Genomic DNA, 25908 nt, shown 5'->3' with positions numbered 1-25908 from the left:
TAATACAATTTTTAAAAACTTGAGTGGCCCCTGTATTATACGTTTATATTTATAAAGTGGATCTGTTCATTTTCAACTGCCTCTCTCTTTAAGATTCAAGTGTTTTTTTTCATTTGTAAAATAGATAAATAGATAGTATCCAGTATTCTACCTTTCACATCATACATAACGTGATATATGCTGATTCTTTCCGTTCAAATACAGTCTCACAATTAACATGACAGTTGCAAGACGAGTTGAATGTCGTCTTTGATCTTTAATATAATTTGCGGAATTTTTTATCAAACCTAATTTTGGGAGGAAAATTCTGGAGATAATAATAATTACAAAATACCCCAAGTTTTGAAATTTCCAAAATGTGCTCTGCCTTTTTTGTGCTTTCAATATTATCCGAGATATGAAGAATTTTGGTCAGATTTCGACAATTTCGACGATTTCTACAAAATAAAAACTACAGGGGGGGGGGGGCAATTTGGCCCCCCCCTTGCAGGAATAGGGTTAATATTATGTTGAAAAACTTTGTTTCTTTCTAATAAAAAATCGTTTTTTATTTCCACAACAGTTCAAAAAGTACACGTAAACAAGTAAACAAACAGAACAAAACGAATTTGCTGTACAATTGTACGCATGTTTATTCCAATCCATGGTTTAATTCAGGTATAATTAGTCTCAAGATCAAACTGTTGAAAAGTTGATTTCTTATAAGCTGAGAAAATAGTTTTTCTGTTTTGAAAAAGTTTGTTTCTGTTTGCTTTGCCCTAATGATTTTTAAATCAAAACAAATGCCATAAAATAAAACCATACTATAACCATATTGTATTATCTTAAAAACCAATTTTTAAAAATTAAAATTGAAATATTTCAGAATCATTAGCCTTCTCTCCTCCCTCCCCCCTTCCATCCTCCTAACTCCCACTCTTGATATTTAATTTTCTCTTTGGAATTAAATTTCATCTCTCCTCTGATCTTTTGATTTATTTATTCAATGCTCAGGCAATAACGAGGATGAAGAGTTTGAAGAGATTGCAGCAAAAATTCGCAAAGGTGAGAATTTTTAAATTTAACTTTTAGGGGATTTTCTAAAATACAATAATTTTCAAACTTTAGCGAAGACCTGCTAATCTATCACAGAATTTATTTTCTTATTAATTCTCCATTCCGATCTTTAGAACGTGATAGGTATGCCGGCAATACATAACTTTAAAAAATTTGAATATTTAAATCTGTTTTTAAATTTAGTTTTTCTTCTTCTAGTATTTGACATTGAAATTATGCATACATAAATAAACTTGCATATTTTTATTTAAATGTTTACATATGTAAATGTTAAAATGTACAGCCTTATCAAAGAAATAACATAAATTTTCTATTTACCGGTGGGGGGAGAAATCTTGACTAGAACCCATAGAGAACACTAGACTAGATCCAATTGAAAAACCTTAGACTATAGGACCCAAAGAGAACCATAGACTTTAACCCATAGAATACTCATAGAGAACCTTAGACTAGAACCCACAAAGAACCTTAGACTAGAACCCAAAGAGAACCCTTGACTAGAACCCATAGAGAACTCTAGACTAAAACCTGTAGAGAACCCATAGAGAACCCAAGCTATAACCCATAGAATTCCCATAGAGAACCCAAGACTAGAACTCATTGAGAACCCTAGACTAGAACCCAAAGAGACACCTAGACTAGACCCATAAAGAACGCTAGACTAGAATCCAAAGAGAACCCTAGACTAGAACCCAAAAAGAACCCTAGACTGGAACCCAAAGAGAACCCTAGACTAGAACCCAAAGAGAACCCTAGAATAGAACTCATAGAGAACCCAAGACTAGAACCCAAAGAGAACCCTAGCCTAGAACCCAAAGAGAACCCTAGCCTAGAACCCAAAGAGAACCCTAGACTAGAACCCATAAAGAACCCTAGACTAGAACCCTAAGAGAACCCGTAGAGAACCCTAGACTAGAACCCAAAGAGAACCCTTCGAGAACCCTAGAGAACCCTAGACTAGAACCCTTCGAGAACCCATAGTGAACCCTAGACTATAACCTATAGGGAAACCTAGACTAGAACCATAGAGAACTCTAGACTAGAACCCATAAAAACCCCTAGACTAGAACTCACAAAGAACCAACGACTAGAACCCATAGAGAACCCATAGAGAACCAATAGAGAACCCTAGACAAGAAACCATAGAGAACCCATAGAGGACTCTTGACTAGAACCTAAAGAGAACCCTAGACTTGAACCCGTAGAGAACCCTATGAGAACCCTATAGAGAACTCTAGACTATAACTCAAAGAACCCTTGACTAGAACCCACAGAGAACCCTAGACTAGAACCTATAGAGAACCCTAAACTAGAAACCATACAAAACCCTAGACTAGAACCCATAGAGAACCCTAGACTAGAACCCATAAAGAACCCTAGGGTAGAAGCCATAGAGAACCCTAGACTAGAACCCATAGAGAACCCTAGATTAGAACCCATAAAGAACCCATGGAGACTAGCCTTATAAATTTTGCCTAGAAATAAATGATAAACTGTAAGAGTTCAGATATTGGCGATACAAAATAGAATCGTGGCCAATTTCTAACTTGTTTTGTTTTAGTATCAAGGCCGTCCAATGCATGTTGTTGCACTGCGCCCTGATTTCAATCTTGGGTTTCAAGTTATCGAGCGAAGCGCAGACATTTTTTTGCCCCTCATGGGCGATTCTGCCCGGCTCTGCACTGGCCTTAAGAATGCTTTTATTTCATAATATGTCTACTACATGTCCCCTATGTAGCCCATTGTAGTCCCAATTCAAGGACTATACATTTTAATTTATCCCTTCGTATAGTTTTGTATTACGAGTCCTGAGTAGTCTCCTGAAGACTATCTTTAGTCCTCCGTCCTCATTATACTCCCCCATCCCTCCTCTACTAATGTAGTCTTCCCCTGGCCTTTATGTGGGTTGCGGGAAGACATGTCAAACACTTGCATAATGCAAATACTTGCATAATGCAAATACTTGCATAATGCAAATACTTGCATAATGCAAATACTTGCATAATGCAAATACTTGCATAATGCAAATACTTGCATAATGCAAATAGCTATAATGGTTTACTAACCACTTTGCAGATGGGGATGCAAGTTATTTTTTCACCTACCACACCTGATTTCAACCTTTACCAATAAATCCCGGGGGTTAGATAACTACTGCCCCCCCCCCAGTATACTCGCCTGATCTTTCTATTATTTTTATATAAAACTGTGAAATTAATGTTGTTATCTAGCAAATAATTTCACTACTTGCTTGAACATCAACTTATTAAGGAAAGTTAATTGCAGTTGCGTATACTCTGCGTACATTTGGAAAATTTTGGAAAATTTTGATAATTCACATAATAGTTTCCTATGAGCAGAATATTTCATTGATTTTTATGTAAAAGATGGATCCCATGTCAGGCTGTGACATCCGTCTTGCATTTACATTACCGTCCAGAGACAGTACACTGCAGTACAAAAGATGCTCACATCTCTAAAATAACTTTCCTTACTTTATAACCTTGGACCCGTGTACAGTGTTAACCACGCAATTGCTGTATTTGATGCCCCATGAAGTATTTAAAGTCAAATATTGAATCTATCAAGTCGTTATCATATTCGGCAGCATTATATTTTATTGCTTTATTATGAAGGCTTATATAAATGTTTTCCCTTTATACGCCAAAAAGTCATACAATATTCAGTTCAAGGCTCTAAAAGTTCTTGTCCAAGAAATGCAAATCTAAATTTGCATTTTTCTCATCGACAAAAAAAGTTTTGAGATGAGAGTATGAATAAACTGGTAAAATTATGCCCTGGCCAGGACCTGGCTACTACAGGGTGTCCCAAAATACATGGGCATTGAGAGAAGACTTGAATATGACAGAAAGGTCATCAAAAAAAGGTCAAACTTCTTTGTATTTTTAAAATTGACGAAGATATCAAACATTTGCAGTTTTGTTGAGTTTTAATAAACTTGAATCTGGACAAATAATCACGTATGGAACAAAGACGATATAGAAGTCGTGATTTAATTCCCATGTTTATTTGGACACCCTGCAGTATATCGTATCTACAGAGTGAGTTAAAAAACAGTCCACTGAAATGCACCTTTAAAGTGGGTAAACATATTATTAAGAAAAAATATATTTCTTAATTCCGAACGAATTCTTGTTGATATAAAAATGCAAATATTTTACGTCTAATTAATTAAAAAACAGAGATTTCAATGTCGTCATTATAGCTGTTTATTTGTACCTGCTCCCTGTACCGCCTATCAGGGCTTATTGGGTCGTAAATGTAGATTACACGGAATAATTAATGTAAGCTCAATGAAAATATGTTTACCTTTCTCAGTCTATTGTATTCTACAACTGTATAAGGTAGCTAACTTTAACTATCTACAATTCGGAACTTTAAAACGTCAAGTGGAAGGCATTTTTTATGTAAAGAACAAATGTAAAGTTTATTTGTCATGTTTTTTATTAAAATATTGAGCACTCGAAAAATTCGAGTTTTATTATAACTTTTTTTATCATTTCGTTTTTGTCATGCTGACAATGTTCATACATCTATAATTTTATACTTAAGATGTATTTTTATCAATTATTTATAATTCTGAATTGTTTTGAAAGTAAACATGGACTTTTACTTGGATTGAAATCTTTCGTTAAAGTTAAATTTACTATTTCATTTACAGTTACCAACACTTTTAAAAACTCAGAAATTTTAAAAGATCTCTCGACTTCTAAATTGACATTCCGAATAAGGATTTATGAGAATATCTTCCCTCCTATGCACTTCTTAAGATATGGAATAACCTGCCACTTGATCTAAAAGGAAGTGCCTCGCGCGGCAGTCAGATTAAAAAAAGGTTTATCAGAAATGCTATTTTAATCAAACATAAAAAATTAATATAATATTTTTGTACAATTCTTGCTTAATCTTATACATCCCAATCTTAAAAACTAAACTAATTTACGTATTTATGTGGCACCTTGGTAAACTAGTAATATTCAAATTCAATTTATTGTAAACTTTCAAACCTAGAAATATTCAACATCTTGTAAACGTATTAATACCTTGGAAAACTAGTAATATTCAAATTCAATTTATTGTAAACTTTCAAATCCTATTAATATTCAACATCTTGTAAACGTATTTATGTTTCACCTTAAGGTAAACGAGTAATATTCAACATCTTGTAAACGTATTTATGTTGCACCTTAAGGTAAACGAGTAATATTCAATTTATTGTAAACTTTAAATCCTTGTAATATTTAACATCTTGTAAACGTTTTTTTTTATTAATTAGGTGGGGATAATACCCAAAACAGTGTAAGCAGTGTAACATTATAATTGTTATATGTATTGTTAGCAATAAAATATATATTATCTTATTTTATCTAATCTTAACTTAAGGCCTTTTGTAAAGAAAAGGCTATTTTCTTTATCCCAATGAATGAGGGAATTATTAAATCATATCACTTTGTCAACGTGAAATGGGTCGACATGGGATCCATCTTTCACATAGAAAATCAATGAAACATTCTTGTCATAGGAATAGGAAACTATTATGTGAATTTTCAAAATTATCAAAGTTTAATGCTTTTATACTCCTCGGATACTAAACGAACACTGATGCATCTATTCTTGTTTACAAATTCCGCCCAGAGAGAACTGGTTTCAATATGTTTGCAGAGTATATGCAACTGCAATTATCTTTCCTTGCATTATAACCTTGCTCATATTGATAATTTTTACCTAGCCTTATTGATTTGTCTTCAAACGTCACCAAAATATTTAGTTCCGCGAAATGCAACTTTTAAATTTTTCTTTCAAAATATTTTTTTGAACTTACAACGATAGAAATGTAAAAATCGTCCCAACATAAGCTTAAAGGGATAAAGCAGTAATACCCACAAAAGCTGAGTCTTCAGAGACGACTGTCAGAAACTTTAAATTAAATAAAAGACCATATTCAAGACACACGATTGTAAAGTAACATCTAAAAACTCGGAAATGTCTCGAAAGTAAAGGAAACAGATTCAAAATTCTTAGATTTCTTTCTGAAATAATGTTTAACCCCCNTGAAATGTTGAAATGATTTATGATTGTAGATAACAGTCTTACACAGAAATTGTTATTTCAAATCTTGTTTAAAATAAGGATAATATTCAATAAGCTTGTTTAAAATAAGGATAATATTCAATAACCTTGTTTAAACTTGATATCCTTTAAACAAGAAATTTTAGACTGAAATTTATAAAACTTTGCAAACTTTTAATAATAAAGTTTTTATTTTTAGGAAAGGTTTTCGAAATGGAGATCGGAGGCCAACCTGTCTTTCTTTATATACTTGCTGCCATGTCAGCGGTTGGAGGTATGCATAATTTCTGTCATGTTTAGCAGTAGGACGTAGGAATACTAGCTGTCATGTCAGCAGTAAGAAGTAGGAATACTATATAGATGTCATGTTAGTCGTAAGAGGTAGAAATCCTAGCTGTCATGTCAGCTGTAAGAGGTAGGAATACTAGCTGTCATGTCAGCAGTAAGAAGTAGGAATACTATATAGATGTCATGTTAGTCGTAAGAGGTAGAAATCCTAGCTGTCATGTCAGCTGTAAGAGGTAGGAATACTAGCTGTCATGTCAGCAGTAAGAAGTAGGAATACTGCAGGGTGTCCCAAAAAACATGGGAATTCAGTGACGAATTCGATATCGTCTGTTCAAATAATTCTTTGATTTTGTATAGTGATACCTACTGAGAAAGCTGTAATCTGTAAGAGTTTCGTCTGCTATGTTTACATTTTGTTTGTTTATGTTTTGACTGCAACCGGTTGTACACAGTAAAACAAGAAAATTACAGTATACAAACAGAGTAAACTTGTCCGTATTCACTGTTCATCTTGCGGAGACATTATAGACACATCTTTGCAGTCTTTTACCCTTTTCATTAAATAAACTCTAGCAGACATAATACCATTATGGCTTTTGAAATTAGGTATTACAATGCTAATTCATAACAAAGACGATATCGAATTCGTCACTGAATTCCCATGTTTTTTGGGACACCCTGTATATAGAAGTCATGTCAGTCGTAAGAGGTAGAAAAACTTGCTGTCATGTTAGCAGTAAGAGGTAGAAATCCTAGCTGTCATGTCAGCAGTAAGAGGTAGGAATACTAGCTGTCATGTAGCAGTAAGAGGTAGGAATACTAGATGTCATGTCAACAGCAAGAGGTAGGAATACTAGCAGTCATGTCAGCAGTAAGAGGTATACTAGCTGTCATGTCAGCAGTAAGAGGTAGAAATTCTAGTTGTCATGTCAGCAGTAAGAGGTATGAATACTAGCTGTCATGTCAGCATTAGGAGCATTAGCATAGTCTAAATGATAAAGACTGTTGTTGGAATTATATTATACAAGCTGGAGTGCTCGGTGTTGCCCAGGTTTATACTATTATTCATAGTCATAGTTACTCACACCCTTTGCCCGCGCTGATCCAATCAGGGTTCAGTCATGTATTTGTTGTCTATTCTGAACCAATATAAATTGCATGGCGGTAACCTCTATCTTTCTATCTAGCTCATTATCCAATTGAGATAAATCCTTCAATCCGCGCTATAACAGTAAATGGAAATATTTACTTTTACTAAAACTATAGTGCGGCGTAGCCCAGGGAGTTTCAAAATGTCCAAATTTTTTTAGCCTATGTCACTTCCGGGGTATTCATGGGTTTCCTAAAATAATATTATTCAATTTGATCCAGCCGTTTAGCCAGCTAAAAAGAGAAGATCTTGGTAGGCCCCCAAATATAAATATATATATATATATATATATAAGCACCAATCACAAAACAAAATAGTTTTTTGTGAAATATACTTAAATTTGTGCTTTTATTGTACTTTATTTTTTAAGTATTTCCCAAAAACAAGCCAATATACAGACAAAACAAATATATAAATAGNAGAGTTTGAAAATAAAAGTTGAAATTTTATATTTTCGTTTTGGATTTTGAAATCTCACTACCGCCAATACCAAAGTTTGAAAAGAAAAGTTAAATTTTTTATTCTCATTTTGGATTTTCAAATCTCACTTTTTATTTTTTTCATGAATCTCACTACCTTAGAACTTGACACTATATACTTTTATTTTATACATTATTATATATTTTATACCTACAGGCGTTGTCCAGGGTAGTCATAGTTACTCCCGCCGTTTACCCACACTTGGTCGATTTAACCGAGAAATTAAATTTTCGATTCACTCTTAACTTAGAATCTTAAAACCAAGCTGAGAACATTCCCGTGGTTCTCCCGAGTTCCCTAATCAAAGTTTAAGGTAAATTGGTCCAGGGGTTTCTGAGTTATGATCGGAATAACAAACAGACTGACAAACAGAAATTACAACTTCATATATATAGATATAGATGTTATAATATAATTATTATTTATAAAGATAATTATCTATCTATCTATATATAATATATATATACTTTGCTTGTCTTGGTGTCTGTTTGTTTGTTTGTTTGTCTGTATCCAATTAACTCCAAAACGGCAGAACCGATCCGGACCAAACTTTTAGTGGGAGATAACGTGACCCCAAGGAAGGTTCATGAATGATCAAAATTTCAAACATTTACCTCTAACAAAATTTGATTGTCATTAAGTTTTGAAAATCAACGAATTTTTTTTTATTATTTTGTGTTATATACAAATAGACAATGTTTACAATTAAAACAGAAGATGGACGCCAAGCGCCCTGTAAGCTTAGTATACATATACTTTGATTGTCAGTTTGTTTGTAACCGATAAACGTCAAAACGACTGAACTGATCGGACCCAAATTTTTTTTTTTTTTGAAAATGCGCTCATCAAAAAAATCCGCTAAAGTTTGAAAAATGATTAATAATGTCAGAATTTTCGAGGAACAGTTAAAAACTAAAATTATTTACAGAAAATTGGGCGCAAAGTCTATTATTACATATTTTAATATAACCAACTGTAAAGAAATGTAGTGCTAAATAAATATTATACAATATACCATTTACAAAACTAATACTATCAGTTTGTATAATTTTTCTCTTATTACATATAACTAGATTCACATCAAATATATAACCCAACAACGACTGGTTATATAGCTTAAATAACACAAAAAAAATGGAATAAAGAAAATTAAAAAATTCACTCTAGTTTTAAAGCAGATGTTACAAATACTATCGTTGATTTCAATTGATTCTAGTAAATATGTTTCTACCAATTATTATTATTATGATACAACTGTATCGAAGGAGGGAACCTCCGGACTCCATGGACTCGAGCCTCCCAGATGTGCTAGGCAGACCAAGGCTCCGCTATGCAGAAATAAGCATGGGCAATACATCAAAATGTGCCTTTGTAATACAAACAGTTTTTTCAACTAGTGTTTTAAATTTGTTTTTTTTACACTTATTGTTTTATATGCTCAGTGGAATATTAAAAATCTTAACTCAAGTTTTCTTATTACACAGTGTTAAAGGTGTCACTGCAGGATCAATTGGAATCATCCTGAATAAATTACTATATATTTTTCAAGGATTTCTGTTTGGGTACGACACCGGAGTAGTGTCCGGAGCAATGTTGATGGTTGATCATGATCTTCTGGGAACCTTAGATGACAGTAAGCTTAGTTATTTTTTTCCGTGCATTTAGTTTTTTCGCAGATTTTATATTTATTATTGGTCGGATTTCGCACTTACTATAGTTAGATACAATTAAGAAACCAATTACTGTGGATAATTGTCTACTTTTTATCTTTAAGCTTTCCCGAGGTCATGTAAACAAGATTAATAGAAAATTTTTAAGTCAGAGCTGAAAGCTTTAGAATGGTGGATATTTAGATGAATGATTGATCCTCTCTTTTTCTTAACATAAAGACTAACCTAATTTTGTACTTGTATCCTGAAAAGTGTATAAAATTCAACCAATCAGAGTCGCATATAAGTAGCCGATAAATTTGAAATTTTGCGCGCTATTTAAGATTAATATACAGAAATTTGAAAAAAAAACTGGTTTTTGATTTTTCTCTACTATATCCAAGAAAGAATGGTTTAAGAAGAAAATCAAAAATGTGTCCATTGGATACTCAGATTAAGTAATGGGATTATGTATATCTCATTATAAAGTTTCCAGCTCTGATTCGATTTTTTGACTTTTTTAATTTCGGAAAAAGGTAACCCATGTCTCTAACCACCCATTTGTCCAATTAGGTCTTCAACAAAATTCGGACCCAACGGTTTTAAATTTTGTGAAAACAAATATCAAGAGACAACACAAAAAATGCTTAGAAAAAATTTTTTGAATAATTCTTTTTGATTTGAACTAATGAAAGATTATTCTGCCAGTTACCCGTGAGCTGTGGCACGAGATCATTGTGACCGGAACTATAGTTACTGCCGCCATCTTCTCCATAGTGTCAGGCTTCATCAGTCAACGGTTAGTGCCGCCATTTTAAATCAGCCATCTTTTTTAGATTTTAAAGGGACAATTAGGCGTAATTAATGGAGTGGCTTATCGTAACACACAAAAAACTTAAATTTTAAATTGCGGTTTTCGGTAAAAGTAACTTTTCGATTTATGCTATTGAAGTAGGACATAAAAAGTAAATTGTCAGATTTCAGAGAGAAAACGACGATATCTTCCTCATTGTTGCTCAGATAAAAGTTTGAATTGTACTGTTGTTCATCTGACATGCCCCTCTAAACATGGAGGATCGACTGAATTTCGTGATCAGATAAAATGAGTTAAACAATTAAAAAAGGTGAAGCAATGAATGTCTCCTTATTTTAGTTTCATGGTTATAATGCGAAAACGTTCAATGTTTGCGAATTCAAAAAAGATAAAACTTTTCGTTATACTTCCAAGTGGATTCAAAAGTTTAAATTAGTTTTTGAAAAATAAAAATTTTCATTCAAGTGACACACAAAATAGAAAAAATTTATAAAATAAATGATTGTTCTGTGTATTTTTAATAGGCTTTAAATTAAACCTTCATAAATGTCGTGTCGTGCTCTCCGAACCAATTGCATGTTGAGAAATTGGGATTAGATCATATTCATGTTTTAAGAAATAATAATAAGAATTTATATTTTTTTATTAATTCCGTAGAGCAAAAACTACGAATTTGACATCTAGCCAATTATTCTTTGCATGTTTGCCCCAATATGCGTAGTTTCCATTTATTTTGATGCATATTTTGATGCATATTTTGATGCATATTTTGATGCATATTTGATGCATATTTGATGCATATTTTGATGCATATTTGATGCATATTTGATAAATATTTTGATGCATGACTATTGACTACTGACTACTGACTACTGACTACTGACTACTGACTACTGACTACTGAGACTATACTGACTATACTGACTATACTGACTATGCTGACTATACTGACTATACTGACTATACTGACTATACTGACTATACTGATTTTACTGACTATACTGATTTTACTGACTATACTGACTACACTGACTATGCTGACTATACTGACTATACTGACTATGCTGACTATACTGACTATACTGACTATGCTGACTATACTGACTATGCTGAGTATGCTGACTTTACTGACTATACTGACTATACTGACTACTGACTACTGACTACTGACTACTGACCACTGACTACACTGACTACACTGACTAACTACTGAATATACTGACTATACTGACTATACTGACTATACTGACTACACTGACTGACTACTGACTTTACTGACTGACTATACCGACTATACTGACTATACTGACTATACTGACTATACTGACTACTGACTACTGACTATACTGACTATACTGACTACTGACTACTGACAACTTACTACTGACTACTGACTACTGACTACTGACTACTGACTACTGACTTCTGACTACACTGTCTGACTACTGACTATACTGATTATTATATAGGTTTGGAAGGAAACCTGCAATGTTGATTGGATCTCTTCTATTTACTGCTGGAGCTGTTGTAATGGCGGTAGCTAATAGTAAAGAAATTCTCCTAGTGGGAAGGTAAATGAATAGATTGATTTGAATATTTAATACATCTTAAATATGTATGGGAAGTAAAGTAAATTCTGGGGAAAATTATTTACTTTCCACAATTTTTCTGTGGAAACTAGTTGGAAAATAACTCGTTTAAGGCATTGATTAGATCTCGGAAACAATGTTTTTATATCTAGAAATAAAACAAATTATACAGATCTTAAAAAACAGGTTTTTTTATCTAGAAATTATTATTATTATTATAAAGATTTATTCACATAAATTTTCACCATTTCCTGAAGACCTGTTCTGCTAGGAGAAAGCAGGATAATATCATCTGCATATACATTAAACATACTGAGTAGGTGTTTAGATCTAGAAATTAGACATATTTAACAGATCTAGAAAAACAAACTTAACAGATCTGGAAAAACATACTTAACAGATTCATAAATGCATACTTAACAGATGCATATAAAAACATACTTAACAGATCCATAAAAACATACTTTATAGATCAAGAAAAACGTAAATAACAGATCCATAAAACATATTTAACAGATTTATAAAAGCATACTTAACAGATCCATAAAAAATACTTTATAGATCAAGAAAAACGTAAATAACAGATCCATAAAAACATACTTAACAGATCTATAAAAACATACTTAACAGATCCAAAAAAAACCTACTTAAGAGATCTAGAAAAACGTAAATAACAGATCCATTAAACATATTTAACAGATTTGTAAGAGATTAACAAAACTTTATATTCTAGTTTCTATATTCAAAAATAAAACTGCTCTACTATCCTTCTTTTTTATTTATTGACTATTGTGTGATTCTTTATCTTACTTGAAATAAATCGGAGTTCCAAGTTCTGGTCTCAAATAAGCAAGTTGAAAACATAGATGATATTTTATTAATCTTGAAGCATACTTAACAGATCCATAAAAAATACTTTATAGATCAAGAAAAACGTAAATAACAGATCCATAAAAACATACTTAACAGATCTATAAAAACATACTTAACAGATCCAAAAAAAACCTACTTAAGAGATCTAGAAAAACGTAAATAACAGATCTAGAAAAACATTTTAAACAGATCTAGAAAAACATTTTTAACAGATCTAGAAAAATGATAAAGAAATGTTGAAAGAAATTATATAAATGCCAGTGTTTAGAATAAAAAATAATGTTTACTTGATAGATTGATAGTTGGGGCAGGATTAGGTTTTGCTAGTGCTACAGTTCCCCTGTACATTGCAGAGGTTAGCCCGGAGGAAATTAGGTAAACTCTTAGATAAACTCCTTGATAAACTCCTTGATAAACTCTTAGATAAACCCCTTGATAAACTCCTTGATAAACTCTTAGATAAACTCCTTGATAAACTCTTTGATAAACTCCTTGATAAATTCCTTGATAAATTCCTTGATAAATTCCTTGATAAACTCCTTGATAAACTCCTTGATAAACTCCTTGATAAACTCCTTGATAAACTCCTTGATAAACTCCTTGATAAACTCCTTGATAAACTCATTGATAAACTCCTTGATAAACTCTGATAAACTCCTTGATTGACTCCTTGATAAACTCATTGATAAACTCATTGATAAACTCATTGATAAACTCATCGATAAACTCATTGATAAACTCATTGATAAACTCATTGATAAACTACTTACTTTTCTGACTGCTTTTGTCTATTCTATGATTCGTGTTGGACTCAAAACAACAATGACATGCTTGCGTAAAGCTCTAGTTTGTTCTAGGGGTGAAATTTTTAACATTTTATATAATTGCAATAAATAAATGAACACATTTTTGTTTTAGAGGGAGATTAACTACATTTAATCAAATCATGATAACCTTTGGTATATTCTGTTCTAATATTATAGGTAAGAAAATCAATTTGAAAATATTAAAATATAACATTAAACAATTTACCAGATTAAAGGAATTCTTGATATTAAAATATAACATTAAACAATTTACCAGATTAAAGGAATTCTTGATATTAAAATTTTCCAGATATCTGAATTTAAACCCTACAAAATCCAGCAAAAAAATGAGAAGATGGACCAAACTTTATGAATAGCGATAGCGATTCAAACAGTTATTGTGTGCGCCTGGAACCTAAAAAAACGAGAAGTAGCTGAACTGTGCAAACGTGATTCAACTTCTTCTCTTGTGCGCCAGTTCAAGCTGAAGAAAAAAGGCTGAACCATGTCTACCTGGGTCAACAATTACTCGCTATTCAAAATGTCTGGTCCCTTGTCAAGCCAAAAAAAGAAGAAAAAATAGTTGAATTGTTTAGATGTTTAAAATGATAAAAAAGTTTAAGGACTTTCTCCAATGAAATTATATATTTTTTTTGGTAATAAAAACAAAATATTAATCAAAACAATTTTTACTTTCATAATATATACTTAAATTTCATATATTTCATAATTTAAGTTACATTTTATGTTTATTTAAATCTTTATATGGAAGGCCACTCTTGAAATTATGCCTGTACAGTCCCTTTAAGACGATATTTATATTATTGTTAGACGGTTTATTTGCTGAGGTGGATCAAGGATGGAAATATGATTTTGGTATTGGTGGAATACCATCCATTCTTCTTCTCATCGGATTCTTCTTCTGTCCAGAATCTCCCAGGAAAGTATAAATATTAATATAATATATATATATATATGTATATATATTTCTGGTTTTCTTTAGATGGTTAGTAAAGGGCGGTAGGGTGGACGAAGCTAGAGTTATTTTAAAGAAAATAAGAGCAAAGGGATTCGACACAGAGCAGGTAACATATAGAGAAGAGACAGACTCAAGAATACAGAGCAGGGTTAATATAGAATATATACAGACTCAATGACACAGAGCAGGTATAATATAGAAAATATACAGACTGAAGGACACAGAGCAGGTATAATATAGAAAATATACAGGTTGAGGGACACAGAGCAGGTATAATATAGAAAATATCAGACTCAAGGACACAGAGCAGGAATAATGTAGAAATATAGAGAAAACTGAAGAATAATCAGTAAGTTGGTCTGATTGTTTCTTAATTTAACACTCAGTAAAAAAATTAGATTTTCTCAATTTCATACATGCCTGCATTTATGTTCTCTAGCCAAATTCAGAGCATTAAGATAAAATATAAACTTTTATTGCGCTATCTCAAATATTTTTCTTAATCCTGTAAACTTTATGGATTAAATAAAACCTAGATTTGTTCCAATTTAAAGCACTTAAGGTTACTAAAAGAAGGGGGAGGGGTCCAAATGTTGGCTTAAAGGAAAAGATTGCCTGAAATTTCTCCAAGAATAGATATAATCAATTAATACTTAAATAATATCAAATTCATCTGTTTACTTGAAAATAAGGAATTTCTTAAATCAAGTATTCTATTATTATTCTATTTTTTCATTGAGCCACAAACTCGGTTTTTCTAATCCCTTTATCTTTTCAACCAAATGTCGTAGACCTTGGATATTTCAAACTATGAATTCTGTTTAATCAAACAATCAAAGTTTTAATTATCAAAGGTTTACAACATCAGGTTTCAAAGATATAGGGATCAGAAAATTTGAGTTTGTTGCAAAAATGAAATTCCTTTTTCAGGAGCTCCAAGAGATAGTGCAGGTGTGCCGGGAGGAAGAGAAATATCAGAGTGGAAATAGGTAAATCTGAACAGAGAAATTTCAGAGAAATAGAGAAACATCAGAGAAATAGAGAAATATCAGAGTGGAAATAGGTAAATCTGAATAGAGAAATAGAGAAATATCAGAGAAATAGAGAAATATCAGAGAAATAGAGAAATATCAGAGAAATAGAGAAATATCAGAGAAATAGAGAAATAACAGAAAAATAGAGAAATATCAGAGTGGAAATAAGTAAATCTGAATAGAGAAATATCAGAGAAAAAGAGAAATATCACAGAAATAGAGAAATATCAGAGTGGAAATAAGTAAATCTAAATAGAGAAATATCAGAGAAAAAGAGAAATAACAGAGAAATAGAGAAATATCAGAGTGGAAATAAGTAAATCTAAATAGAGAAATATCAGAAAAAAAGAGAAATATCAGAGTGGAAAAAGGAAAATCAGAAAACAAATATCTTTGAAAATTGAGTAAATTTATTATTGCATGGAGTTGAAGGAACTGAGTTCTTGCCGCAGAACTTTGATTTTATAATACCTATATTTATAATACCAATATCTTTGCTATTTAATGTAGCTCTTTGATATTTCAAACTTTGCATTCCTGTTTGATGAAATATTTGATGTTAATACCATCCTGCTGCAAAGATAAAAAGATTAGAAAATTACGTTTGGTTCAAAGATTTTATCCTTTTTTTGTATAATTTAAATTTGTTTTCCCCCCCGGCTGCACAGTGCATTAAATCCATCAACAAAGTAAAAAATGAGCACATACAATTCTAATTTTTTTTTTTTTTTTTTTTTGGGGGGGGGGGTTACAGTTTTAGATGCATACACATACACATTTTGCTTTTACCTTGTTACATTTACTAAATATCACATTGTCTGTAAATTGTATGCTTGTCCGGAATTTGAACAGCATTTTTGTGGATAAAAAATCCATTATCCTTGTTCAGTCAATGGTTTAAAGGGTACCGTTGTGAATCAGAGAATACAGTCATCTTAAAATTACATTTACAGTCATCTTTGAATTTTTGCGCGCTTATATAATATTCAGTATATTTATCTCATTTATTGAAAGAGGCCACAGTTAACACGGTGAACTTTTTTGTCTCTCATGCAAATCCAAATGAAGATATTAAATATCTTTGCATGGGACTAAATTATCACTGACCTGTGTTTAGTCCAGGGTTTCCAGCGAAAAGGGGAAATCTGTTGGCGAAAATTTCGCAAAAAAAATTTAAAATTCAAAATTCTCTTCATAAAACATTTATGGAAGTAAAGGAAGAGAAATTATTTATTATGATATAATTAAACTTCTAATAAAGAGCTCTCAGAGCAGAAATTTTCACAAGTTTTTTCCGCAATTAATTGTTGCAGCGACAACACTTCAGGTTTTCACGGAATTTTTTTCGCAAAATTTGTTTTCGCGAACTTTCTCTTTACTAAAAAATGCGAAATTTGGTGAAAAAGCTTTCGAAATACGTACGCAAAATTTCCGCATTTTTTCGCAAAAGTTTTCGTTCGTTGAAACCCTAGTTTAGTCCCCATGACAGCATGAATAAAAAAAGTTTTTTTCCAAATTAGTTTGTTTAGATCAGTATTAAACTATCTTTTCTCCTTCAGAATTTGATTTGTGTTTCTGCTAAAAATTGAAAATGCAGGACATAGAAAACATTACCATCCAAAAAAAGCATTTTAAATCATGATAAAGAGAAATCTTAAAAAAATATGAGAAATGAAAAATGAAAATTCTTTTTAATTTCTAAACTTTTCTGAACAGAAAACTTTTTAAACACATACACAGAACGTGAAGTATATCTAAACATGTGCGATTTAAATTTTGATAAATAATCTCTAAAATGTTCTTCAGTGAATCTATGATGTTACGAATATTGAAGAGTGGGTATGTTATGAAAGCTCTTATGGTTGGATGCTTTATGCAGCTTTTCCAGCAGTTAGGGGGCATTAATACAGGTTTTTTTTCTACTAGTTAGGGGGCATTAATACAGGTTTTTTTCTACTAGTTAGGGGGCATTAATACAGGTTTTTTTCTACTAGTTAGGGGGCATTAATATAGGTTTTTGTCTAGTAGTTAGGGGTAATCAATGCATGTTTTTCAATAGTTCGGGAGCATCAATACAGGTTCTTTTTGTAGTAGTTAGGAGGGTTAAATTATAATGATTTTTGAATTCATCAATATAATCTATAATCTTAATGAGGTATTGTGTTTCATTCCTTATTTTAATTATCTAGTGATCTTTAATTTCTATTTCATGGATGTGTTTTATTTCAGTGATATATTGTACTCAAATCTTTATTTTAAAGTGACTGTTCGCGAAAAATGAAAGGGGTTATAGACTTACGGCGAAAAATAAGCGCTTTTGATCGCTACTAATCTTACTTCTATCTGTTGCGTCTATAAGGAGAAAATTGTTAAAACAACTCATACCGAAGAACTTAGCGTTCATACAAATTCAGAAAGATGCAACATTCAACTCTGATCGTTAAAAATCAATTTAATACCAAACAAATCATTCAGATAATAGTCATCGATTGTTTTTCGACGCATTCGTACATAGTTGATATTTCATAATAATTTTGATTTTTTGATTTTTCGCGAACACTCCCTTTAAGTGGTCTTCTGAACTTAATATTTTTCTTTTATGACTTGTATCCCAACCTTTATTTTTGATGATGCAATGTAATATCATCTTTATTTTAGTTATGTATTACTCCGCCACCATTATACAAACAACGGGGATATCGTCTTCACAGGCAACTGTCATCTGGATTACAGCAGCTGTCAGCGCGGTCAACGTAATTAGTACTCTACCAGGTAAACTTATTTGGAATGCTAATCATATTCTAAATTAGGATCAATGATTAATCTTCATTATTGTGCAGACCTAGTGATTAATTTAATTACTCTTCGATATTCAGCCGTGTTCATATCAATCAATGCTTGATCCCCTAATTTAAAAGTGCCCGCATTGAATATCAAGATTAATCGTTCCGGATTTATATTACACCCTCAAATATTTCCGAGCTCTGCTCTAATATTAATACATGTACCTGACCTGCTCTAATATTTAACACATGTACCTGACCTGCTCTAATATTTAACACATGTACCTGACCTGCTCTAATATTTAACAAATGTACCTGACCTGCTCTAATATTTAACAAATGTACCTGACCTGCTCTAATATTTAACACATGTACCTGACCTGCTCTAATGTTTATAGGTATATACCTGACCTGCTCTAATATCTAGGTATATACCCGACCTGCTCTAATGTTTATAAGTATATACCTGACCTGCTCAAGTATTTAGGTATGTACAGTGATCACCAGAAAACAATGGAATAGGAAGACTACTTCATAGCAATACTTAAGTGTATTTTATGGTGTTACAAAGCAAATAATTTCATCAGACACTTATAAACAACTTTTTGTGAAATGGGTCTGTTTACACTGCACAATAGCTGTGTTTCATGGTTATTGAACTTTTTAAAGATAAACTTGATTCTAAAAGTCTTCTTACTATTCCAGAGCTTTCTGGTTATCACTGCACCTGACCTATCTAGGTATATAACTGACCTGCTCTTATATCTAGATATATACCTGACCTGCTCTAATATCTAGGTATATACCTGACTTGCTCTAATATCTAGGTATATACCTGACATGCTCTAATATCTAGGTATATACCTGACCAGCTCTAATATCTAGGTATATACCTGACCTGCTCTTATATCTAGGTATATACCTGACCTGCTCTAATAACTAGGTATAAACGTGACTTGCTCCAATATACTGGTATATACCTAACCTAAACCAGCTATAAAACTGACCTGCTCTAATATCTAGGTATAAACCTGACCTGCTCTAATTTCTATGTATAAACCTGACCTGCTCTAATGTCTTGGCATATACCCGACCTGCTCTAATATCTAGGTATATACATGACCTGCTCAAATATCTAGATTAATATCTGACCTGCTCTAAAAATTTTGCTATATTCCTGACCTGCTCTTATATCTAGGTTTATACCTGACCTGCTTTTATATCTAGGTATATACCTGACTGCTCTAATATCTGGTATATATCTGACCTGCTCTAATATCTAGGTATCTACCTGACCTGCTCTAATATCAAGGTATCTACCTGACCTGCTATAATATCAAGGTATCTACCTGACCTTCTCTAATATCTAGGTATCTACCTGACCTGCTCTAATATCTAGGTATCTACCTGACCTGCTCTAATATCTTGGTATCTACCTGACCTGCTCACATATTAAGGTATCTACCTGACCTGCTCTAATATCTAGGTATCTACCTGACCTGCTCTAATATTAAGGTATCTACCTGACCTGCTCTAATATCTAGGTATCTACCTGACCTGCTCTAATATTAAGGTATCTACCTGACCTGCTCTAATATTACCTGACCTGCTCTAATATTAAGGTATCTACCTGACCTGCTCTAATATCTAGGTATATACCTGACTTGCTCTAATATTAAGGTATGTACCTGATTGAAAGATGGGGTAGAAGGATGCTTACTCTCATCTCTATGATTGGAATAATTCTGTCTCTGGTTCTCCTTGCTGTTGGGTTTCATCTTGTAAGGTATAAACATCTGTAATATCTTGAAATCAGACTAAATCCTAAGAAACTAAAGTAAAACTATTTTTAGGTCTTTGATATTTGTTTGACATTTATTGGTTAACTTAGACTTTTGATTCTTTACACGGTTATATAACTTAATAGATGTGTCTGTAGCATAGCTCATTTGACAGTTTCTCATTTTGTTAAATATTAAAAACAAACAAGGTAGTGCTTGGTAAATATTAAAGGGAATATTTGGTAAATATTAAAGGGAATATTTGGTAAATATTAAAGGGAGTATTTGGTAAATATTAAAGGGAGTAGTTGGTAAATATTAAAGGGAATATTCGGTAAATATTAAAGGGAATATTGGGTAAATATTAAAGGGAGTATTTGGTAAATATTAAAGGGACTAATTGGTAAATATTGAAGGAAGTATTTGGTAAATATTGAAGGGAGTATTTGGTAAATATTGAAGGGAGTATTTGGTAAATATTGAAGGGAGTATTTGGTAAATATTGAAGGGAGTATTTGGTAAATATTGTATGGAGTATTTGGTAAATATTAAAGGGAATATTCGGTAAATATTAAAGGGAGTATTTAGTAAATATTAAAGGGAGTATTTGGTAAATATTAAAGGGAGTATTTGGTAAATATTAAAGGGAATATTTGGTAAATATTAAAGGGAGTTATTGGTAAATATTAAAGGGATTAATTGTTAAATATTAAAGGGAGTATTCGGTAAATATTAAAGGGAATATTTGGTAAATATTAAAGTAAATATTTGGTAAATATTAAAGGGAATATTCGGTAAATATTAAAGGGAATATTTGGTAATTATTAAAGGGAGTATTTGGTAAATATTAAAGGGAGTATTTGGTAAATATTAAAGGGAATATTTGGTAAATATTAAAGGGAATATTTGGTAAATATTAAAGGGAATATTTGGTAAATGTTAAAGGGAATATATAAAAGGAAGGACTATTGTTGCAATGTTTAAGTGAGCTTCCATGAAACATGGTTTATGTCTGATATCCAATGGTTCCCTTTAAACCTTTATCTAGTTAATAATGTGAAATCCTCAATTTTTTTTAATTCCAAAAAATGTTTAATGTTATTGAAGTTTAGTCTTGGATTAAACTAAATTTACTAAAACTGAATATTTAGAGAGAACAGTCCTGCTCTTCAATCTAGTGATGGCTCACTTGAACCTTGCTCTTTACAGACCACCTGTACAGGCTGTGTAGACCTTGGGGTAAGTTATATCTTTATATATAAAGTAGTGATCTCTGTTTGTTTGTTTATATGTTATCTTAACTTTTGAATCTTTGGACCGATTTGCCTCAAATTTGATCTTGGGAAATCGGTAGAACTCCAGGAATGTTCTTTACATGGCGTAAAAACTCTCAAATAAGCTATGGGTTGACTTCAATAGATAAAGATCCCAAACAAGTTCTATATATATATGACTGTTTGTCTGTCTGTTAGTTTGTTTGTATGACCGATCATAACTTATGAACCTCTTGTCCGGTTTTCCTCCAATTTTGATTTGGAACTCGAAACCATTCGAGAATGTTTTTTGCTTGGTTCAAAATTTTAAGTTTAACAATTTCAAGTTGAAGAGACAGGGTTATTTCAAGTTGAAGAGACAGCGTTATTTCAAGTTGAAGAGACAGGTTATTTCAAGTTGAAGAGACAGCGTTATTTCAAGTTGAAGAGACAGGTTATTTCAAGTTGAAGAGACAGCGTTATTTCAAGTTGAAGAGACGGCGTTATTTCAAGTTGAAGAGACAGCGTTATTTCAAGTTGAAGAGACAGCGTTATTTCAAGTTGAAGAGACAGGTTATTTCAAGTTGAAGAGACGGCGTTATTTCAAGTTGAAGAGACGGCGTTATTTCAAGTTGAAGAGACAGCGTTATTTCAAGTTGAAGAGACAGGGCTATTTCAAGTTGAAGAGACAGGGTTATTTCAAGTTGAAGAGACAGGGTTATTTCAAGTTGAAGAGACAGGGTTATTTCAAGTTGAAGAGACAGGGTTATTTCAAGTTGAAGAGACAGGGTTATTTCAAGTTGAAGAGACAGGGGTATTTCAAGTTGAAGAGACAGCGTTATTTCATTCAAGTCGAAGAGACAGCGTTATTTCAAGTTGAAGAGACAGTATTATTTCAAGTTGAAGAGACAGGGTTATTTCAAGTTAAAGAGACAGCGTTATTTCAAGTTGAAGAGACAGTATTATTTCAAGTTGAAGAGACAGTATTATTTCAAGTTATTTCAAGTTGAAGAAACAGCGTTATTTCAAGTTGAAGGGACAGCGTTATTTTAAGTCGAAGAGACAGGGTTATTTCAAGTTAAAGAGACAGGGTTATTTCAAGTTGTAGAGACAGCGTTATTTCAAGTCGAAGAGACAGGGTTATTTCAAGTTAAAGAGACAGGGTTATTTCAAGTTGTAGAGACAGCGTTATTTCAAGTTGAAGAGACAGCGTTATTTCAAGTTGAAGAGACAGCGTTATTTCAAGGGTTATTTCAAGTTAAAGAGACAGGGTTATTTTAAGTTGAAGAGACAGCGTTATTTCAAGTTGAAGAGACAGGGTTATTTCAATTTCCCCTCTATGCAAGATGGCAAGAATCGATTCACAACGGTACCCTTGAAACCTTTATCTGATCAATAATGTGGAAGATATTGTCGTTTTCCAGATTTCTTAGTGTTTAACTCTGATTGTTCCTCTCTGTTTTCCTGTAGTAGAAATCTGGAAGTCTCTGTTGTTGAAAAACCACACAAAAAAAACTATTAGTTTTCGATATTATAAACCAGTTGGTCTGTCTGTGTCCTCTCTGGATGTGGTCAAAGTCCGAATTTAATGAATTTGAACCGCGTCTCAAATCCGCCAAAAATCGGTTTCAATTGAGCGCCGGCTTAAATCTTGAAACATTGAATACGATTTTAAGTGGAACCAACCATATTTGAGCCGCGGCTCAAATTCTTTAAATTCGGCCTCAAGTCAGTTTTCTCAAATTATATTTGATAAAAACTAATCCAAAATTAAGAACATTGTGTTAGGATAAAACGAAGAAAATTTGATATATTCTATCAATAATTTGTCTGAAAAATGTATAAAATATAAATAACTTCCTAGATTCTTAAATTCTGACATAATGCATGTACGTCATTTTGAAATTGAAAAGATTTTATTCAGTTGTCTCCGATTTTCATCAAAATAGTCAATAAGTGAGTGATTTTTAAATAATTTCTTATAACAGTGCTTTGTATATAAAACAAATAAAGAATAATATGAAGTATCAACAATATACCAATGCGTCAAAAAAATAGTCGATGATTAGAGATTGTCATATTTGAATGATTGGAATTAAATGATTTTTTTACGTTCCGAGTCGAATTGTTCTTTGGTATGAGTCGTTTTTAACAATTTTCTCCTTATGAACGCAACAGATAGAAGTAAGATTAGCAGCAATCACCATCGAATATTTTTCGACGCAACGTAAGCCTATATACCCCCTTTCATTTTTCGTAAACACTCCCTTTAACTACAGCCTTGTTTATTAGGAATGTGGATTCTGCTACAAGGATGTTGGTAACGGAACCCTACTAGGATACTGTGAACCTGTAACCCTGGAAGATCCAGATACATCCAGCCAAGGGTATTATTATTATTATTATCACCATTTATCTTATTTAAAGGGACTGTAAGCATAGTTTTAAGTGACTCTACATACAGAAAGGGCAATACCCGCTTTACAACGTACCCTTAAAACCTTTTTGCGTTCTTCGGAGTACAGAGATATATGTGTGTTTAAACGTATCGAAACCCGCTGGAAATTCCAGAGACTGGACACTGCGCACATCTATGTAAAATTATGTACTTTAATGATAAATATATATCTATCTAACTATTATTGTATTGTTAAGGTACTGTAGTTCAACTTCAAGTGATTATACTTGGTTAAAGGATCAATGCCCTTCAGGTAAATAAAATCGTAAAAAAATTAACATGACCATGATTCCCCCAAGAGCGGGATGTTATGTGATACTCAACTGTCCCTTGGGACATTTAAATCTCTCTGGATGTTTTATAGGCAAACTTTATCTTGAACTAAATTCTATAATTTAAAATCATTTCTTTGTCCCTTCTTGTAAGCTACGACTTGAAGCATGATACAAATATTTGGATTAGGGTCTCTGCCTTGAATTAAGTTTCTATATGGCAATTCAACCATTTTATCAAAGAAAAAAAATAATAATGAGAAAAAGAATAAAAAAGGCCGCTTAAATTCCGTACAGCCGTCTCTGAAGTCTCATCCTTTGTGGGGTCACTAGGGTTTCCAGTAAAATTGGAGATCTTTCCGTGAAAATTTTTTTGCATTGCCTTTGTTGAAGGAAAATGCGAAACCTCGCGTTTTTTGGCGTTGATTTGTTTTCCGAAAAAATTCGATTTTCTTTTTGGTGGGAAATATTGCACTTCTTGTGTGGCGAAATTTTGTTCATTTTTTTCGCGAAACAGATTTATGCTAAATTGTCGCATTTTGTTTACCGAAATTCCACATCGCTTCTTGTCGTTTCCTTTCGCTTTCGCGAAAGTTTTCGTTCGCTGGAAACATTAGGGATCATCCTGTGAGTTCTACAGGGTGTCCCGCCAAACATGAAAGTTGATAAATAGTTTAAAATGTCTTCTTCCATAATTTGTTAAGTTGTTTGATACCAAATAGCATAATGAAAAAGATAAATTATATGCCAGTCCTGAGTCGTATTATAGTAAAAAGTAATTAATTTAATTGACGACCTTATGTTTAGATTATGGCGGACTCATTATATTTGCTTTATGCTTGTATTTATTGTGTTTTGCATCCGGTATGGGTCCTACACCATGGACAGTCAATGCTGAGGTTAGAAATATTTTTTGCTATCCATAGAGGTCTAATATCTATCTATCTATCTATCTTGATATTCATTATATAGTTCCAAATATAACTAATTTTCTCGAAAATTTGAAGAAAAAAATATTCCCCCACAGTAGTTTTTTCACCTTTACTCATTTATGCAAACTCAAATTCCACAAAAGCATTTTTCAATATAAGCTCAGATTCTTTTTATTTTTTTCACCTTTCTTGAATTGGATTTTTTTATATCATGCTCACATATTCTTATTCAAATTACCCCCCCGGACTTAAATTTGCCCCCTTTTTTAGAATACCACTGTCTGTTTGTCTGTCTGTCTGTCTGTCCATCCATCTATCATCTTTGTAAACTGGTGTGCTATAATATCTATATCTATCTATCCGTTTGTCTATCTGTATATCTATTTATCTATCTATTTATCTAGATATATCCATTATGGTGTAGAAGCTGGGCTATATCTATTGCTACCTTTGTAAACTGGTGTGCTAATATCCTTGTATCACAAACCTACTTAACACTTAACAGGGAGCTTCATCAGGTAATACCTCATATATAACTATAACTAATATAAATATAACTCACACATTATAAAAACAAGAAAAACTGTTATAAATATCTATATATATATATATATATATCT

At 32.2% G+C, this 25908-nt stretch overlaps 1 protein-coding gene across 1 annotated transcript in view; it reads left to right on the top strand.

The window, feature by feature from the left end:
* LOC111713028 (proton myo-inositol cotransporter) overlaps positions 1-25908 on the top strand; it is a 30259-nt gene that overhangs the window by 3923 nt on the left and 428 nt on the right. The window contains exons 2-19 of the mRNA XM_023487814.1: positions 994-1044; positions 6347-6421; positions 9615-9698; positions 10423-10513; positions 11998-12099; positions 13285-13365; positions 13909-13973; positions 14628-14736; positions 14800-14881; positions 15706-15764; positions 17616-17719; positions 18468-18581; positions 20273-20378; positions 21525-21612; positions 23919-24013; positions 24282-24337; positions 25164-25255; positions 25693-25806. Coding sequence (XP_023343582.1) covers positions 6361-6421; positions 9615-9698; positions 10423-10513; positions 11998-12099; positions 13285-13365; positions 13909-13973; positions 14628-14736; positions 14800-14881; positions 15706-15764; positions 17616-17719; positions 18468-18581; positions 20273-20378; positions 21525-21612; positions 23919-24013; positions 24282-24337; positions 25164-25255; positions 25693-25806 — 1503 coding nt within the window. The 5' untranslated portion in view covers positions 994-1044; positions 6347-6360. The remainder of the gene's footprint in view (positions 1-993; positions 1045-6346; positions 6422-9614; positions 9699-10422; positions 10514-11997; positions 12100-13284; positions 13366-13908; positions 13974-14627; positions 14737-14799; positions 14882-15705; positions 15765-17615; positions 17720-18467; positions 18582-20272; positions 20379-21524; positions 21613-23918; positions 24014-24281; positions 24338-25163; positions 25256-25692; positions 25807-25908) is intronic.

This window comes from Eurytemora carolleeae, unplaced genomic scaffold (genome assembly GCF_000591075.1).
Source record: "Eurytemora carolleeae unplaced genomic scaffold, Eaff_2.0 scaffold1345, whole genome shotgun sequence".
Taxonomy (NCBI): domain Eukaryota; kingdom Metazoa; phylum Arthropoda; class Copepoda; order Calanoida; family Temoridae; genus Eurytemora; species Eurytemora carolleeae.
Note: the sequence above shows the minus strand (reverse complement) of the source record. Positions and strands in the feature narration are given on the sequence as shown.